This window comes from Microtus ochrogaster (assembly GCF_000317375.1).
Source record: "Microtus ochrogaster isolate Prairie Vole_2 chromosome 6 unlocalized genomic scaffold, MicOch1.0 chr6_random_2, whole genome shotgun sequence".
NCBI lineage: Eukaryota > Metazoa > Chordata > Mammalia > Rodentia > Cricetidae > Microtus > Microtus ochrogaster.
The window spans coordinates 9448181-9468045 of record NW_004949095.1 but is presented as its reverse complement, the minus strand read 5'-3'; the positions used below and the strand labels follow the sequence as shown (position 1 = coordinate 9468045).

Genomic DNA, 19865 nt, shown 5'->3' with positions numbered 1-19865 from the left:
CATGCAAATGGATGGAAATAGAAAACACTATCCTGAGTGAGGTAACCCAGACCCAAAAAGATGAACATGGGATGTACTCACTCATAATTGTTTTCGATTTTTTAGTAGAATATTGCAGAAAATACTGCAAAATCTAGAGAAAAAAGTCACCCATGATCCTTTTATGTAGGCATTTTGTTTTGTTTCCTTTCAGTTTTTTGTCCTATGTGCAGATGTTTTACTGACTTCCACATGGTGACTTTTTAAAAAGTGAATTTGGCAAAACAGGTTTTTAGTAAGAAGTCAGTAGTTAAGTGGTTTGCTTCGTTTACTTGTTCGTGGCATTCTCTAGTTGCTGGATCGATGTCTTGTTTTCTTCACTTGAGCTGCTGCTGTAATTAGTTGAAAAGGAGCAGTCTTCCCATCAGGTGTTTGTTATGTAACTCTGATGGGCTTTGATTACATTTTGTCTTCAATGAGGTTTCTAATAATCTTTAAAATCCTCATCAAGGTAAAGTCACGAATTAATACAGAGTTTACTCATTTTCCTTTTCTTTTCTTTATTTTTAAGCTTCTATTATTATTATTATTATTATTATTATTATTATTATTATTATTATTATTATTATTTGTTCCTTTCTTCTAGATTGGTAAACTTTGCTGGGATTCACTAATGTAATCTCCATATAATATGAATTACAAGTTAATGTGTTAATAGTTGTCTCTTACATTGCTTTAGGGTTTATAATTTCAGCATGTAACAGCAATATTTTCTGAATAGTAGAAATACTGAAAGTATCTTCTAAAAGTATATTCATGAAAATCAACAATTTTTTTGTCGTGCATTTATTCATATAATGTGCACAGGCTGAAGTGTGGTGATATGTCTTGGTGATTGTTTTTCAGACCTCAAAGGAAGACCTCCTGCAGGCTGATTTCGAAGGCGCTTTGAAGTTCTTCAGAGTTCAGCTTCCAAAGAGGTACCGGGCAGAGGAGAATGCAAGAAGACTGATGGAACAGGCTTGCAATATTAAAGTAAGATCCATGAACTTACATATGATAGCAGTATAATTTGCATGCAGAATAACATAAACATAGCAAATTGTGTTAAACTCCTTGTGTGTGTGTTGCTGTTTTCTAAGTGTGTTTTAGGGATTTTGTATACAAACTAGTCTCTCCTAGACTTTTCTGTCATCTAGGATGTTGACAGTTGTTCTATCTTTTATCAGGACTTAAAGTGAAAGGTTGATGGCTCAGACTGTAATAAAAGGGAAGCAAACATTTATCTTCTAGGTGGGGCTCTGATATTGGCTGCTATAATAGTGGTTTCCATGGCAGCCGACTTGGTATTTTAGCTTTTGCCATCTGTTTTAAGATTATTTAGGACACAGCAAGCAAAACATGCAGGTCTTTCCCTTTTTTTAAGGTACTTAGGCAGTTTGAGTCTTGATCTGGCCAGAAACCACCTCACATCTACCAGATGTCTGTAGATATGTTGGTCCATGTCATGTGTCTGATTAAGCAAATCTTATAAATTAGCTTAAAATTGAAAACTGTATACAGACAATTAAAAATTAAGGTGAAAAATGTATTTTCTCTAAAAGATTTGGAATCATTTTGCTAATTACTTATGCCTCCAAAATATATACACCTAACCATGACATAAATATAAATCTGTTTTTTAGGTAGACAGAAAGCATTATGGACTTTATATTATTACAGAAGAAACAGACCATAAATAATTAACATGATAATTTATTTATGTTGGAAGGTGAATTAGTAGATATAGAAAAAAAAGAAAGTAAAAAGGAAATAGGTGAGTTGTGATGTTTTTACTAGTGTGTGTAGACCCCAATGGGAAATGAATGAGACAATGGATAACTCATGGACAAGTCCTGGGAAATAATATTCCAGGCAGGAAATTGTTCAAATGTCCTGAGACCAGTTCAGGCCTTGTGAGTTTAAAGAATGCCACATAGACCATTAGAGCTAGAGCGGAGTTTATGGAATCAGATTGAAGTGAGAGTGCCCGCGAGGAGCCAAGAGTTTTCAGCTATTTAGGTTTACTTTGCAGTGGGGGCCCTGGCAGGGAAGAATAATTTGTTCTGGGTTCTGAGAAGATCACATCAGCTATATTGATGGGCAAGAATGGGTAAAAGAGGAAGAGAGAGCACACAGAACCTGATGTAATAATCCCATGGACAGATAGTGACCAGCTGAACCAGTATAGTAGCAGTAGAGAAGAAATACATTTTGAAGTGGTTAAACCTGGGAAACCTTGAATTTTTCATTATGTGTAAGTATAGCTGTGAGAGGTCAAGGCAAACTCGTTCTAGATTTTGATTTAAGCAAATAAAACAAGTTTCCATTAATTTAATAGGCTTATTACTTAAGATATAACTATATGCACCTAATAAATAATTGATTTGAAGTTCTTCTAGGTACTATTCCCTCTGTAATACTTAAACAAAACAAAACAAAGTAGGGTCTCACTATTTAACCTTAGCTGGCTACTATTTAAACAAGGCAAACCTCAAACTCACAGAGACCTGCGTGCCTCTTCCTCTTGAGTTCTGGGATTAAAGGTGTGTGACACCATGTCCAACTTGTAGACCTGTAAAACTTTTCTCAATAACAATTTTGATTTTTAGTTCTAACTTATTTTAAAGTATATTACAAATGCCCAAAGCATAAATCAATGCTGAAAGTAAATAACTGAATAGGAAATTATTTTGTCTTTCAAATGAGCACCATATTTTAAAAGATCATTTTCTAAGTACAACCCCACCAAACAAAAAGGCCTCTCAAATCTTTATTCTGAATGCTAAGTTGCTAAAGTCTTCAAGACTAATTATTTGAGCAGAGCATAGTAGCATATGCATATTATCTTAGCACTTAGGAGGTTGAGGCAGTGGGGCTGATTCAATTTGTTTGAAACCCAGGATAGACACTGTTGGAATACCCTTTATCTCAAAACACAAACCAGAAAGACAGATAGACAAATGGCTAGACAAGCACATAGAAACTGATTGACTGAACTAAATGTCTTAGACAAAATTATGTTTACACATACACTTTGAAATGTATTCCAAAGGGCTGTGAACTGAATTTTGTAGGAAGTAAATTTGAAATAGGTTTTAGTTGCTGGTTGTTCAGAGATTCCAAGAGAATTACAGTTACCCAGGTTACGTTTTAGATTACAATTGCTTTAGAAATCTATTAAAGTAAAATATTCAGTTACAAGATACAAATATACACCAGGCCTGGTGACACATTCTTTTAATCTTGTTATTTGGGAGGCAAAAGTAGGTGAATCTCAGTGAGTTCAGGGACAGCCTGATCTACATACTAAGTTTGGGCCAGCAAGGGCAGCATAGTGAGACTCTATTTCAAAAAAATAATAAAAGTAACATACAAAAGGCAACACTGACCTGAAAAAAGGAAGTTAAGGAAGGAAAACTAGGTATCGGGTGCCTATTTTGCACCAGGAACTATGCAAGAGAACTTGGGAAATAAGGGTTAAAATGAGGCCTGGGGGATTAAAAGAGAAAAAAAAAAAAGAGGTAAGCAGGCTTGGAGAGAAGGCAGAAATCCATAGGTGAGGAGAATGCAGACTTAAATGTAGGTACTTATCAGAGGTTAGGGTGAGAGAGGGCATGGGTGAGCACTGGGGAGAGGGGATTCTGAGACTGCAGAGATAAGTGGAAGAAGCTATGGGAAGCAATCTGGGCTTCAGCCTGTGTCTGGTAAGTACTGAGAGGTTTTGAATAAAAGACAGAAATGACAATATTTATGTTTTAGAAATGTTGTTCTAGCTGTTGTATGAAAAAATCCATTGACAGATGTCTGATTAGATGGTGGTGACAGCACTTTTCAGGCACTGTTGCAGAAATCAAGTGAGGAATGACTAGGTTGATTGTTATGGTTTGAAGTGAGAGGGACAGGAGATATGAAAGAGATAGAATTGGCAAACAGGTTAAATAACAGAGGAAGAAAGCCAATAAAGGTACTCAGCATTCCTAGATTGGCAACTTAGTAGTGATCACACTCAGAAAGAAACCAAGAGAATGAATTGTACAAGTGGGTGATAATGAGTTAAGATGTGTTATGTTGCTGGTATATAATCTTACACTCATATCCAGTGGTCAGGTGGACATGGAAGTAAGAGCTGAGCTAAAAGTAGGTATTTGGAAGTCATAACGTTAAAACCATGGAGTAAGTGACTTCTCATAAAGAGGAATATGAAGTGTTCAGAGAGAAAGGTTGATGATCAATGCATAAGCATAATATATGACTGTGGATAGAAGTAGGCAAAATGGTAGGCGAATCTCATAAGAGTATGACATGTGAATGTTAAGGGAAAGGGCATTGTTGTGAAGAAAATATATTTGAGGCCCTAGGTTCTATCCTCAGCACAAGAGGAGGAAAATGACGAGGACAAGATAAACAAGTATCAGTGATTCCTTGAAGCCATGTAAGGTACTGAGGTCTGGACAATGGACTTTGTACAATAATTAATGGCTTTAGAGGAAGCAGTTTCTGTGGAGTGAAGTATAAGACCTAATCATTAAAAAGATAAATGAGAAGTGAGTAAATGGAGAAATGAAGACTAGGTGCTCTTTCTAAATGGCTATAGAGGACAGGAAATGGAATAGCCAGCAAGTAAGTTAGAAGATGAGTACAAGAGCAAGATGGGAGATATGCATAAGATGAGTTTATAGACAGTGGGAATGTTGAGTCTTTAAATGCTTAAAACCTTAATAAAACTTAAATTTTTACATTGAGCATCTGCAATATGGCAGGTACTATGCTTAATCCAAAGAATATGAGGCTGAGCAAAAACAAGTACTCTTTCTAAACTCATGGAGCTTTCAGTGTTGTAAAGAAAATGTTAATAAGATAACCTTGTTAGTATTAAAGTTATGGGGATGGGAATATAATTGTTGAGTGCTTGTCATTGTCTTAGTTATTTACTCATATTTATATACCCAAGAAAAAGCAACTTAAAGAAGGGTCTCAGAGAGATAAAGTCTACCTAACCCTAACCCTAACCTAAATTGGGAGCATGGAGGGCAGAGTGGGAGGGGAGAAGGGAAGAAGGAAGGGAAGTGGGCGAAAGATGTATAGCTCACTTCTATTTAAACAATTAAAATTAGAAGGATTAAAAGAAAGGAGAGAGAGAGAAAACACTAAGAGGAGGCCAATATGACTTTAGTTTAGAGAGTTATGAGGATATAAGAGATCAAAACTTTCTAGAGAGAGAGACCTGCCAATAGAGAAAGACCCACAGAAAGAAAAAAGTTGAAGATTCAATAAGGAAAAATAAATACATCAACAGTGAAGGACCTCCAAGGAAGTAGAGATTCATCTCAGAAGAATGTGTCTTTCTTTCATTACAATAGAAGAAAATAAGCAAGGGATGATGAGTAAAGCAATTTAGTGAGGAGGAAAGAGGAGCTGTTCCATCAGAAGCTCTGTGTTATTTTTGTTAAGCAGGACCTAGAATGAAGGAACTATAGTAGAAGCACATGGGAAAACAAAACTTTAGGCATTGTAGAAAAACAAAAGAATTGCCAAATTGGATTATTAAAGAGCACAACTCTGTAGTAGCAAAAAATCTAAATGTTTTCTGGTTTCTCTAGAAACCTTCAACAGTATAAATGTATATTTAGGGAAAGGAGAAAGTTATTTCAACCTTAGTTAAGGTTTGTCAGCATAAGGTAAAGAAATGGCAATGATATGTTAGTAAGATATATCTCAGGTAAGGGGACAAAAGTAAAGAGAAAAGAAAGCATTCTAAATTTGCAGTTCCTGCCAATTTTCATGGTGTAAATGCAACTGCTACAGTCTGTTTTAATCTACCAGTGACTTAATAGCCATATCATTTAATTTCCAAATATTGACAGTCATTCTTCTATGCTGGAGACTGCTGCCTCAAGCTCATGTGAGGCTCAAGAAGAAGAGGCTAGTGGCAGGAGAGTGGTTAACAGTATGAATACTGAAGTCTCATTAAAAAGAAAGTAAAGGCAGATTGGGACTAAGTGACTAAAAATGGAAGAGTACAACAAAGAATTGTTGAACTCGATGATAGAAAGAACAGTAACAGAGGTGATCACATGACTTATTTGTAGTTATTCAAGGAATAAAATGTTTTTCAAAAATTCTTAAAGGGAGTTTTCTGATACCATTATCAAAATCATTTGGTTTTTTTCAGCTCAAATTACTTGGTTGCAGTAAAACCATGCTAGTTGCTATTGGCATTCCTAGTCAGCTGCTGTTATATGTTCTCTTCATCCTAACAATGGGGCCTTTATTGCTTTTGGTTTGTACTGATCATACATCAAAAACCTTGAAATGTGTAAGGAAGAATAAGCCAAAGTGACAGAGGCAAATGAGTGTCCTGGAGTGAATGAGGAGGCCCCTCTTGGCTAACTGGAAACTCCTAACCTGTCCTGTTGCTTATACACCAGAATTATCCTATTCTGTTCTGGAAAAGTAGCTACCAATGGCAAGATTTTACCATAGTAACTGATTGCCTCAGATAATTCTAAACTATGTTCTATCTTAATTACCTATATACTGGGCTAGTCAATTTCCAGTCTTCCAGAATAGATGAATACAATTTGATCTTACCTTTCATAAACCATTATTTTAATGATGGTGGTAAATTCCTTTACCTTTTTTTCCTCTGAGAACTCCATCCATAGTTATAACCATGGATTTTAGTTCATTTGAGAATTAAATAACTTCGCTCTAGAGAAAAACTGTAAAGAACATTAATATTGAAATCAATTTGCTTCTAATTTCTTCATGCTGTTTGCTGTTTATTACTGTCCCTGTTGTTGCATATGAATAAAAGTGTACTCTCCCAAGTGGAGGTTTCTTTGAGTTATCAGAAGCCACTAAAAGCTTTGGTTGATTTCATGGGTCCACATTCTCTGCCTTTATGTACAATATTGAAGAGGTTCTTTTATTTTTACTTTTTATTTCATGAAACTGTGTCTTGTATTCTTCTCCTATAAAGACTTCTCTGTAACATGAGAAAACACCCTTGGGACATTTTGTTTAAAATGACATAATCCCTTGCTGGAGAATGTTCATTACATTTTAAGATACAGCAATGTGATAATTAGTAACTGATAATGAAGCAATTTATCAATACACTTCCTTTATTTATTTATTTTTGAGACTTCCAATAGTATTCCTAATCCTCAGTGCACCTCAGAACTGGGACATTATTTTGTTTTCTCCCAAGAAGCTAGGAGCATGTCAATGTTGGATGCTGTCTGAAACAGTTGACTGCAGGTATAGAAGACAAGCCCCCCCCGCCCCACCCCGCATAGGCACCAGGACCTTGTATACTTAGAAAGCTCAGGCTTTATGTTGCTCTTGAGTGATTGCCACGCATGGGTTCCTTTGTTTGATTCTGTATTTCATCTTTACCCTGTATCTACTTCTACAGTTCATTAAAAAGAAAGCCATGTAGACATTTAAAATTTAAGTTGATGGGTGAATTGTGCATTCTCTATACATCTTTAAATGCTCTTTTCTCACATAAAATAAGATAGACACAAAAATTGATTTTTATATAGATTTTTTAGAAGAAAAAAATATTAAACCACAGGAATACTGCTCTGTAGACTTTTGTACAAATTCAAACTAGTACTGTTTTCTCCCTGCATGTAATTAACAAGAAAAAGAAACATCAGAATTGCTTTCTCATCTAGTAGTTTCTCTGTCTCTAGAAACTTTACCACCACATACCCACACACACACGTCTTGTTCTCTCCTAACAATCTTTGAAAGCTTCAATAAGATTAATAGTTATGCTTTAAAAGGGAGCTTTTATATTTCTTAATATAAAGTGTTAAGCCAGTTGTTATGATTTATATTTAACAATGTCGAAGAATAGACTTAGGTCTTTTCTCTAATTGAGAATAGCAGATAACTTTCCTATAACTATTTATGATAAAATCCACATATATTTGAGTTATATATTTATTCTCATATCTTATTTCATGTTTAAGATTATATTTTAATTGTGCTTAATAATTTGGTTTGGGAATCTGATTTTTACAGGAAAATGAATATAGTTTTCTTCTGTCTCCTGTAGCCTGCTCATTGTAAATAATTTGATTTTGTTCTTTTAGTTAGAAATAAAAATAAAATTAAATGTCTTATGCATTTAGACTAAGTTAGTTTAAGAAGACAGTGATCTTCCTGGGAGCTCAGTAGAATGTTCTTCAACTTAGGATGAGATATATGCATGCATATGAGTCCATCACAAAATTGCAAATATCATTAAATAAAAAAAGATAAATCTAGAGTACCTAACCTACTGAAACAAACATAGCTTAACAACACACTACACTGTAGAATATTGCTTGTTTGACCTTTGATTTTGTGACTAGCTGGCAAGTGCATCATGACAATTTAACATATGCCAATCATAGTGGTAAAGGTCAAATTTAAGATTCAAAATTGTAAAAATGGTTTCTACTGAATGTGTATTGCTTATATGCCACAGTGCAATTGAAAAGTACTTTTGTTGGGTGGTGGTGGTACATGCCTTTAATCACAGCACTCAAGAGGCAGAGGCAAGTGGCTGTTTGTGAGTTCAAGGCAGCCTGGTGTACAGAGAGAGTTCCAGGACAGCCAGAGCTAAGCAGTGAAGCCATGTCTTAAAAAAAAAAAAAAAGAAAGAAAAGAAAAGAAAAAAGAAAAGTACTTTCAGTTTAATCAATCTAAATTGGGAGATGTTTGTAGTCCAAGCACTTAGCCACAGCAGTTTCAGATACCATTGCTTCTACTTAGAAACAAAATATAATCACATTGTGTTTACTGGTTTATTATTTATATTCTCATTTCTCTAAGTCTTCAATCCATTTGGCATTTCACTGGCAAGCAACCTGAATCTAGTACCCTGGATAGCTACTTATTTTACTACTGTGCCCTCTTCTCTTCCTCCTATTTACATCTCTCCGTAAACACTTGGTTTTATACTTGAAATGGTGGAAAGAATATATAAATGAGTACAGCACCCTGAAAAGAAAATGTGTATTATTCACATATCTCATAAGTCAAATTTTATAAAGTTCCACTCAAAGACAAACTTTTAAGATCCTTCAAACAACATGATCAAGTGGAGAATCATTTTTCACTGATAAGTTCTCTGGCTTGGGGGTTTTCTATTACTACCATCTATGGGAACAGAGCCATGTCTTTCATCTAGAATGTCTGTCCTTGGTGTTTTCTCTTTTCTCCACCGGTGGTAGTTATCCTTAATTGTGAACATGCTCAATAAGGTACACTCTGAGCATGTCTGTGTCTGGGTTTCCTGATATGATTAAATCTTAGAGTCCTGACTTGATCAATGGACCAATCCCCTGATGGCTTCATTTAAGATGGCATTATTGGGAGATGGTAGAAAGTAAGGAGGTATGGCTGAAGAGATGACTGGGTGGATTAAAGCACTTGTTGCTCTTGGAGAGGACAGACGTTCTTGTGGTCAGAGATAAGCACAAGGGAAACTAGGAATGTTAAACATGCAGGTTTGTCTCTTCAAAGAGAGAGAGAGAGAGATAACCTGTTTTCTGCTCAGAAGACTGAGAGTGGAGGTGTTTAATGGCCTAGTGACATTTGTACTGTGTGGCCCACACCATACCAGAACTTCCCCTAGAGTCTAGGGGGAAGGCCTAGACTCTTGTAGTGAGCTTGTTTTTCTCAGTCAATCTGTAGACTCTATCTTTATGGAAGATGGCACATGTAGTCAGTCTATAGAACCCATCTTCGTGTGAACTTTACAAAGAGTTTTAATGTAGTTATGTCTTAAGCTTTATTGTGTACATGGGATTAAATTAATTATCACCAGGAAATTTTTTCACCTAATTGTGCTGTTCTTAAATATGCATAAAATACAATACTTGGAGTCAGATATTTTGGTTTTTTGAGACATGGTTTCTCTGTGTAACAGTCCTTGCTGTCCTGGAACTCGCCTCATAGAACAGGCTGGCCTCGAACTCACAGAGATCAACATGCCTCTGTATGTACTGGGATTAACGGCATGCACTACCACTACCCAGTCCTGTAATGGCTTTCATCTCATAGTATCTTCAAGTGTTTGGAGTCAGACTTTTGAAGTTTGAACCAACACCAGCTACTAAGTCATGCTGAACCAAACTTCTTTCTTATCTCACATGTATGGTTACTCTGCTGGCCTTGCTGATCACAGGGACACCCCGCCCCGCCATTCACCCACACACACCCTCAATGACCCAGTTTCAATTCCCAGCTCCTACATGGTGGCTCCCAAACATCCGTAACTTCAGTTTCAGGGGATCTGATGCCCTCTTCTGACCTGCACATGTGCTGCATAGACATATATTCAGGTAAAACATTCATACATATAAAAAAATATGTAGTGGTAAAATATTCATACACATAAAAAATCTGTAGTGGCATTTCAGTTGTATTTTAATAAATAAAGCTTGCCTGAAGATCAGCGAATAAAACAGCTCCACTGGTCAGCCTTACTATCAGATAGTGGTAACACACATCTTTAATCCTAGCCACACTAGTTGCCATAGAATCTGGGCAGTACGCCTTTAATCCCAGCCATAGAGAGGATTATAAAACGGGAGGAGACAGTTTGCTGTCGCATTCTGAGATTCCTGAAGGCAGGATCACCATTTTGGACTGAGATTGAGGTAAGACCAGGGATCTTCAGGTTGAACCTCAATTTCTCTCTCTGAGTTTTATTAATCATGCTTCAAAAATCTAAAAAAAAAATAATTAAATAGAAAATAAGAGATGGCACCTGACTGGGGAAAGTTTGTAACCGGGGCAGACCCTGGGAAGATGCCCCCTTTCTCTGACTGCTTTCTGGCAGCTGTGAGGTAGGAAGTTCTATTCCACCATAATCTTCTGCTGAAGAACTAGTCAAGGATCAACAGAACCAAGGATTGCTGACAAGCATCTTCAAAACTAAAAACTGAAATAGCTTCCATCTCATGTTATCTTCAGTGTTTTGTCATATCAAGATAAAACTAAAATATTGTTTAAGGAATTGCCTACTCTGATCATAGTATGTAGCTCATTCAGTCTTTTTCATATACTTACTAGGGAGTTAAAGCATTGATTATTTTACTGTAAAGGAGTCTTAGAATGCAAATCATACAAAGAGGTATCACAGTCAACTAATGGAATTTTCTGTTACTCAGTTTGGCACAAGTTCAACACATGTCTCAGTGTTGTCTATGTGTATTTTATGCTCTGTCCAGGCACAAGGTTTCCCCCTGTTATTCCTTACCTGATCATTATACTCCCTATTACCTCGTAATACTTTTGTCCTAAAAAGTTTAGTCTAAAATTTCTCACATGTATTTGTCAAGTTTTATAAAGTTTCACTTATAAGCAAATAAACCACTAAGGAGAAAAGTTCTCCCCTCCCTTTCTTCTCCTTCCCTTCTCTGCTCTGTACCTTTTCTTTCTCTCTTCACTTCCCCCATCTTTCCATTTCTCCCTCATTTTCTGATGTCTGAAGGTATCTTTTTTGTGTCTATATGCATTTGCTTTTGCTATGATGGCCATAGAAAGAATCTTACACAGCCTGTGAGTCTCAAGCAACAGAAATTTATTTTCCTAAAGTCCTAGAGACTAGATACATAAGATCAAAAGATCATCAGAATTGGTTTTTGAGAGAATTCTCTCAGTGGCACACAGTAGTCACCTTTTTGTACCTCCACGTGATCACCTCTTGTCTGTGTATTCTGTGTCCTAGCCTCTTTTTACCAGAACCCAAGTCACTTTAAAGTAGGAAGCACCTTCTTTGAATTTGTTTCTTGTGTAAAGGCTTTATGTTCAAATACATTCAGACACACTGGAGATTTATGGTTTTAACACATAAATTTTTCCCATAGCTGCCTTCTTTTCATAGTCCGATGAATATAAATGCCTTCTTGGGTTCTCTGAACGTATTCTTTTTATCTGAGCATGAGTCTTATTTAACAGCACTGAGCTGTACCTCCAATATCTGCTAACACATGGTAGTTTCCTATTTTTGTCAGCATACTCAAGCTCTCCAATTTTCTCTCATACCCTCAGATTATCTGAAGGATCCTACATTTTTTTAACAACTCCACCCCACTTCTATCAGCCCACTTGCTTGGCAAAGAATTTCAGCTGGCATACATGTTAGCAGAAAGTTCCAATTTACCTCAGTGCCTGCACTAGCGTGAGTTTTCTGCATAAACTTATTTAAGTACTGGATACTTCATAAAAACTCACCCCCGTTCCATTCTTTGCCTAAAAAGAGAGGCAATGAATTGTACAAGTAAATGTCTTAGCACAATGTCCAGTGGAAGAAGAAAGCCTATGCTGTTTTTTAACAGAATGAATATTTTAAGCAAGAACATGGTTTGAATAAAATGTTTTGTTCAATTTTAGGAAAGCCATTGCTTTAAAAGTTTGTGGCAGATGTTATCCACAAAAAGGGAGGTTTTGAAAAAGGATGTCTGATGGAGTAGGATCATCTGGGAACATTCAGAATTTATAATTTCAGGCTGCTGGCATTGCTGTGTGGAATTTGGTACTCATCTCTGCCTTACTTCCTGTCTCCTCTAGTTTTCTTTACATACTGCCTCCTATGTGCACCTTAAACAGGTTCTCTCCCACTAAGGGTCATCCCCAGTCCAGGGGGATAGCTCATCTAATAATCACTCCAAAGGGCAGAGAAAACTTCAGTCTCCTTATCCGAAGGATATCCCCTCACACCTTTCAGTGCAGCACATTTACTCTCAGTCCACATCAGAATGCCATGTCTTCTGTAGAGTTCCTGGAGAAGACAGGGATTTTAGAGGCAGACCCATCGAGGTTTGATGTTGTCTCTAGTTCTTACTAACTAAGGGATCCTGAGAAAGTTACTGAATTTTCTTTAACATGATGAGTTCCTAATCTGTCATGAGCCACCTTTTTGGGGTGATTCCAGCCATGATCCTGGTCACGGTGGGTTCCTACGTTCCAGGGTAGGGGTATGAGGATTAGAAACATTAGGTAGGAGAAACAGAGATAAGAAAGAAACACAGAGACACAGGATAGTACCGGGAGGGCAACTCAGCAGATCCTGGATGCTGAATTTTTGTTCTGAGTTCACCCGCATTTATTTTCCATACACTCTTATACCCCAATTTAAAAAATGGTGGAAGGAGGCAAAGACGACTTTAACATAATACAAAAGACAGCCAGAACAGTTACTTGCTCCAATACTTGAAACATGAATTCCAGAGTAAAAGTATTTGAGAACAGTGAGAACAGCCTAGACCAAGTATCCTGCAGGCAATCACTATCTAAGTCAAACCTCCTATTTCAAAAGAAGGAGCAGAAGTATGCTTGAATTCACTGACCTTCGGTCAGAATGGAGTGAATTTGCCTCTGTAGTCCATCTTAATGTCCAAAACACCAAGTAACCATACCGTAGGTCAGAATATCTTGTTTTGTAGCCACGCCTGTTATCAACAGCTTTGAAAGAGCAAAAATAAGCTCAAACTCTCTGACCTTCAGACCTGATAGAATAGCTCACATTTTCGGGTTCCCACATTAATTGTGAAATATGGCCAATGCCAACCACACTGGAGATCATTAGAAATAATTAAGCTAAGCAGATATGTGACTCAATTATTTTCCTACTTCTTACCATGACCATGTGATCAAGCAAACCCATGTATTTTTTAAGACCAGATCATATGCTGTTCCCTCTGATAACCTAGACTTTTATTCTGACTCTGCTGTTCCTCCATGAGACCTCATGAGAGGATAAGAATGTATTTTCCTGAAGTAGTGTTAGTGGAATTCAAGTCTTAGTTTTCTACTTACCAGCTCTGGCAGGTCTCTTCGGTTCACCATTTTAGTATTCTCTTCTTTAAAAATGGTGATGATAAAGAAGATTGCTGTGCTGATTGCATGAGTGTTCTTTAGGCAAGAAGCATAGCAGAAAGAAGTGTATAGAATTTAGCATTTAATATTTCTATAATGGTTATAATTGCAATGGTCTGTCTCAAGTTCTATCTTGCCTCTCTTAGATTGTGTGTCTGATCTAACATCTACCATATTATATGTGTAAAGGAAGTACACCTACTAATTGTTTATACTTATTTAATTAATAAATTCCGTTTGTAAGATATGAAGAATCTTGAGCTTCAGATTTTCCCTGAAAAGATTGATTGTTTGCCTTTTGATAAGATCAGGGGTAATTTTTCCTGAAAATTCTGATATGGATAATCAGGAAAACCCTCCTGTGTAATACTGAATGCCATTCTAGCTTTATTTGCTGTAGAAAACAGAAATAAAAATGAAATTAGACTCTGGAAATGTAACTCATTTGGCACATGAGTTAGCCTAATATACATGAGTCCCTGAGCTAGATCTCTACCACTGAATAAACCAGGAGTGGTGATTCATGCCTGTGATCCCAGCATGTGGGAGTAGGGACAGAAGAAGTTTCATGATGAGCTTGAAAATAGCCTAGGCTACATGATCCAAATTTAGTGGCTTTTGTTTCTTGAGTATGTATGTATGTACATATGTATATGTGTGTGTGTGCTCACACACGTGCATGTGTAAGCCAAAAGACAACCTTAGTTATCATTTCTCAGGATCTAGCCACCATATGTTTTGAAATAGAGTCTTTCATTGGCCTGGAACTCAACAATTATGCTAGTTTGGTTAGCCAACAAACCCACTTGCCTCTACCTCCCAGCACTCGGATTGCAAGCATGCACCACTTAACCAACTTTTTTACATGGACTCTGGATAGTAAACCCAGGTCCTGATGTTTGCATATCAAGCATTTTATCAACTGAGCTGTCTCTCTAGTTCCTAATGATTTTTCCTTAAACTAATCCAGGACTTTATCATTACTAATTCTGTTGTAGAGTGAGATATTTACAGCAGTGAAAGTTATCTTAATGTTGTATGATAACACATAAAATGTCCTTATCACTGATTGAGACTGCAATATGGAAGGGTAATAATTTATATCATATGATAAGAATGCTACTTGAAAGAAAGCTGACTGTTGTTTACATACCAGTAATCATTTTATCTTTCACGCCTTACTTTGCACTGAGCTGTGTCTTTTGTGTAGGACATGCTTTGTAGATAATGGCTTAAAAGAAGTTAAACCCAGTGGATTCAGTTTCAGAAATAGGGGTGTCTTCTAGAATAGCTGTATGACGTGAGCTTCTGAGAGCCATGCTCCTAAGACTGGTCAAAGGCCAGCTTTGCTTCAGTGCCCCAGCCCTGACTCTGGCAGATAGTTTCCAGAGGTGTTAGTTGAACTTTGCTGAGCAGAGGGAGGGGTGATATCAATGACTCCCTGTGATACTTAGTACTTACCCACATTTTGGATTTCTTCTTGCATGTTTGTCTTTCGAATGGTGTTTTTCCTACGTCAGATACAAAACCAGCTGCACTCTGAACCCTCCACCCCATCACAAATGGTTTGCTACTCAATGACATGAGAAAGAATGACATGACACCAAAGAAAGGCTTGGGGATAAGACCCTAGGAAGTACAGCGACTGTCATGTGGTAGTCGAGTTTTTCACAGAATCCTGTGCTTTGGGGCAGTATTATAAAAAAGGAGGCACATTACACAGTCTATCTCTCTGTGTGTGTCATATATGTGCACATAGATATGCATGAAGCCAGAAGTGGATGTCGTGTGTCCTTGTCTATGATTCTGCAGATTTAAGATAGAGAATCTTGCTGGGCAGTGGTGGCAGGGACACACACCTTTAATCCCAGCACTCAGGAGGCAGAAGTGGGTAGATCTCTGAATTTGAGGCTAACCTGGTCAACAGAATGAATTCTGTGATATCCAGGGATACACAGAGAAATCCTGTCTCAAAAGGGGGGCGGGGAGGAATCTCAAAGCTCTTTCAGCACAACTGGATGACCAGTAAGTCTCCTGAATTACTGCCTTCCTGCCACATACACTCCACACTCACTCAATGATATCGCCTATGTCATGCTTTTTACATGGATACTGTGGACCAAACTCAGATCCTCATGTCTACTTAGCAAGCATTTCCATCCCACATACATCTCAGGTTTTGCCATGATTCAAACAGGGGCCGATTGTTTTTCCCCCCTCCTCATTGACTCTCATGAATGAATTGCTTGTTGTGAAAGAAACAATACACTTTTAGGTCCCATATTACGAATGTATTGAGACTAAACAACTTCACCTAAGAGTATTTTTATCACTAAAACACTAGGGGAAGAAAGCTACCATGTTTTATTAAGCAGGGACTTCTCATTGTTAAAAGTGAGATGATTCCTTGAGAAGCCATATACACTGCTAAAGGGAATTATGACTGAGACATGTTTTGGGGGAATAGATGCCAATGCCCATCTTACCTGATGATTATCGTTCTAATGTTTTCCATTAGCTACTTACAGCTCAGGAAATAGATTAGACCCTTAATGGCCTATGCAACCAGGAAATGAGCAACATATTCATAGGTTCTACTAGTGAATTTGAAATAAAACTTCCTGCCTTTTAAAAATGAAAGCTCCTGTCTGGAGAGATGGTTCATTGGTTAAGCGCACTTGCTGCTTTTTCAGAAAACCCTAACTCAGTTTCCAGCACCCACAAAAGGCAGCTCATAACCATCTGTAACTCCAACTCCAAGGGATCCAACACCTCTGGTCTCCACATGTAGGAGTATGCACACCTACACATAACTAAAAATAAAAAATAAGGCTTCTAAAGATTGAAATACTCAGTGTAAGGGCACCCCCTCACCCCAACATGTTATAAAAGAATTTATTTTTCTTTCTTAGTCCAGTCCTTTTTTCTAGAATACTTTCCACACAATATTTACAATAAAAGAATATAAATAGCCGGGCGATGGTGGTGCACGCCTTTAATCCCAGCACTCGGGAGGCAGAGGCAGGCGGATCTCTGTGAGTTCGAGACCAGCCTGGTCTACAGAGCTAGTTCCAGGACAGGCTCCAAAGCCACAGAGAAACCCTGTCTCGAAAAACCAAAAAAAAAAAAAAAAAAAGAATATAAATATAAAATCACATTTTTAAAGAAAGCCTGATTTTATGTATGAAGTATAAGGTGTCAACTTTCCATTGAGCCTAGACCTTATGTTCTGTGGTAGTAGAGAACAGCCCATATTGCTTCATTCTGAAGTGTAAAGGAAGTATGACCCAGGACAGCTATGTGGAGACTCTGATGGCCCCATTGGGGCAATCTTAGTTTCTACTTATTTTGCACCAAGTGTTTAGCTGTGCTCTGTGGAGTAACTGTAGGAACAACATTAAGAATAACTGTCTTATACACAATCCAAAAATAAGTCATACTTTTAGCTTTCCTTGGGGCCTTATGTGCCTAAAAGACTTAAGTTCCCATCTGAAGTTTGCCGTAGCAGCTCTGTGACTTGGAAACTGATACAAGCAGTTGAATTAGAAGATGTCAGAGGGTTTTTCCAACTCTTTTATCACACTGGTGTAAATTTCATCAGTTGTTTCTTCAATTCCCAGATTCTGCTTCCACAGCCTTGTTTTCTATACCTAATACAAAACTCTTGAGAAAGAAAAGACTTAAATGATAATAAGGTTTTAAAAAGAAAGGTTCAAGTCAAAGTCCTTGGAAAACACAGGATTCAAAAGGAATTTTTTTGAAAAGATGTTTGGGGTCTGGTCTCCCTTACCCCACCCCACCCCCACTCTGTGTGTGTGTGTGTGTGTGTGTGTGTGTGTGTGTGTAGACATATACATATATTTTCATTATATGTAAAATTTTTATATTATTGTTATAGCCCATTGATAAAAATTGTGATAGGTTCTGAAAATAAGGGTCATTAAAGCCATGTGCCTGCATGTATATCATTATTACTGCTTGTCAATTCTGACTTTCACTCTTACCAAGACAGTTAGATCTTCACAACAAAATTTGGTTTGATTAGAGGCATTATTATGACTATGGGTAAACAAAGTAGAAAAGCATCCAAAACATCCCACCATCTAGTAACAAGTGCCCTATCTAAATAGTTCAGTTTGAATAATTTGAGTGTGGCTGGTGACTTAGCTCTGCAGACAAGCAGTTGTCCAACAAGTGTGAAGCGCCAAGTTTGATTCCCAGCACCATATACACAGATTGAATAATTCTTTCATAAATAGCAATTCCTACATAGCAGTGTGTTTTAAAGTGGTGTCAAAGTAAGTGTAAGTAGACTTGGCTTCTCTCCTACACTGCTGTCTTAAAGTAAAACACTCATGTGGTGTATTATTACAGAACACAAGCCCAATTTTATCCCAGAAACAAAACACGTCTTTCTCTCCTGTGATGATGCTCTTCATGTAGGACACTTCCCTGAGATCATTTGTAACAACTGGCTTCAGCTAGTTTCTTCATTACATTTTATTCAGTGTAGACTTTAAAAATACTTGAGTACTGCTGACCCTGATTTCCCATACCTGTAACTCTAACTGTTCTGGAGGCTGAGGTAGAAAGATGGTGTAACCTCAAGACCAGCCTGGGAAACTTAGTGATACCATGTCTTAAAATCTTAAAAAGAAAAGAAAAAAAATAAAGAAAAGAAAAATGGTTTGAGGATGTAACTCAATACCTGTCTTTTATGCTTAGTACCCTGGGTTCAATCCCCACTATTAGGATAGGGGTAGGAGAGCATGAGAAAGAATTCATTTAGTGATTAGGGGTGTTGGTAATTGTTCCCTGGTACCGTTTATATGATTTACAGTATAATAATAAAAAGTGAAATAGCTAGGCATAATGGCATATGCCTGTAATTCCAGCACTTGGGAGACTGAGGCAGGAGGATTGTGAGGTCAAGGCCGACAACCTGGCATATGGAGTTTTCATACCAACTTGAGGGCAGTCCATCGCATGACCATGTTTCATTCAAAAAGGGGAAGAGGAGGGCTGGGAAGGTAGCTCATTGGGTAAACGCTTGTCATGCAAGCACAAGGACTTGCGTTCGGATTCTAGGAACTCACATATAGCTGGACTGTAGCACTGTAATCCCATTGCTCCTTTGGTGAGATCAGAGGCAAAAACAGGAGAAGCCCAGCTCTCAGGCAGCTCACCTGGTGCACTCAGCACTGATCAAGAGACCTTGTTCAGTAGAAGATGAAGACTGGCACCCAGTGTTGTTTTGTGATCTTCGTACATGTGTTGTGGCATGCCTGTATTTATTCACACATATAAATACAAACATGCATGCATGGCAAAAACAATATCTATTTTCTGACAATTTTTAACATATAGTGTAGTTCCAATGATAATCACCATACTGTACCTTACCAGAATTGAACCATTCAGTTTTGCATGATGGCATGTGCCTACAATGGGATGTAGAAGCAGGCTACGCTATAACTGAGAATTTGTGCCTTTTGGTCAATATCTCCCTATTGCCTCCTACCCTCAAAATCTGGCAACCAGACTTCTATGAATTTGATATTCTTACACTGTACATTTGTACATGTAATTGATATCGGAAAGCATTTTTTTTATTGTGGTAGCTTATTTCATTTGGTATAATTTCCTCCAGGGTCATCTAGTTTCATTTCAAATGGCAAAATTTTCTTTTTTATAAATTAGTATCCCATTTACCATATATAAACATATACACCACATGTCTTGTATGTACCCACCCATTAACTGACACTTAAGTTAATTCTTGGCTATTGTGAATAATGCTTCAATGAATTTAAAAGTATGGATATCCCTTCAAGATAATGAGATCACAGGGTATGAGTGGGAGGAGCATGTCTTTAATCCCAGCACTGGGGAAGTATGATGGAGGAAGGTCATTGGTTAATTAAATAAAGAAGCTGCTTGCCCTGATAGGTTAGAAC

The 19865-nt window shown here is 37.4% G+C and overlaps 1 protein-coding gene across 3 annotated transcripts in view; it reads left to right on the top strand.

Annotated features, from left to right (window-relative positions):
* Positions 1–19865, top strand: part of Rabgap1l (RAB GTPase activating protein 1 like) — a 657680-nt gene that overhangs the window by 526430 nt on the left and 111385 nt on the right. For all 3 annotated transcript variants that reach the window (XM_005363940.3, XM_013352517.2, XM_005363941.2), the window contains one exon: positions 886–1014. In XM_005363940.3, coding sequence (XP_005363997.1) covers positions 886–1014 — 129 coding nt within the window. The remainder of the gene's footprint in view (positions 1–885; positions 1015–19865) is intronic.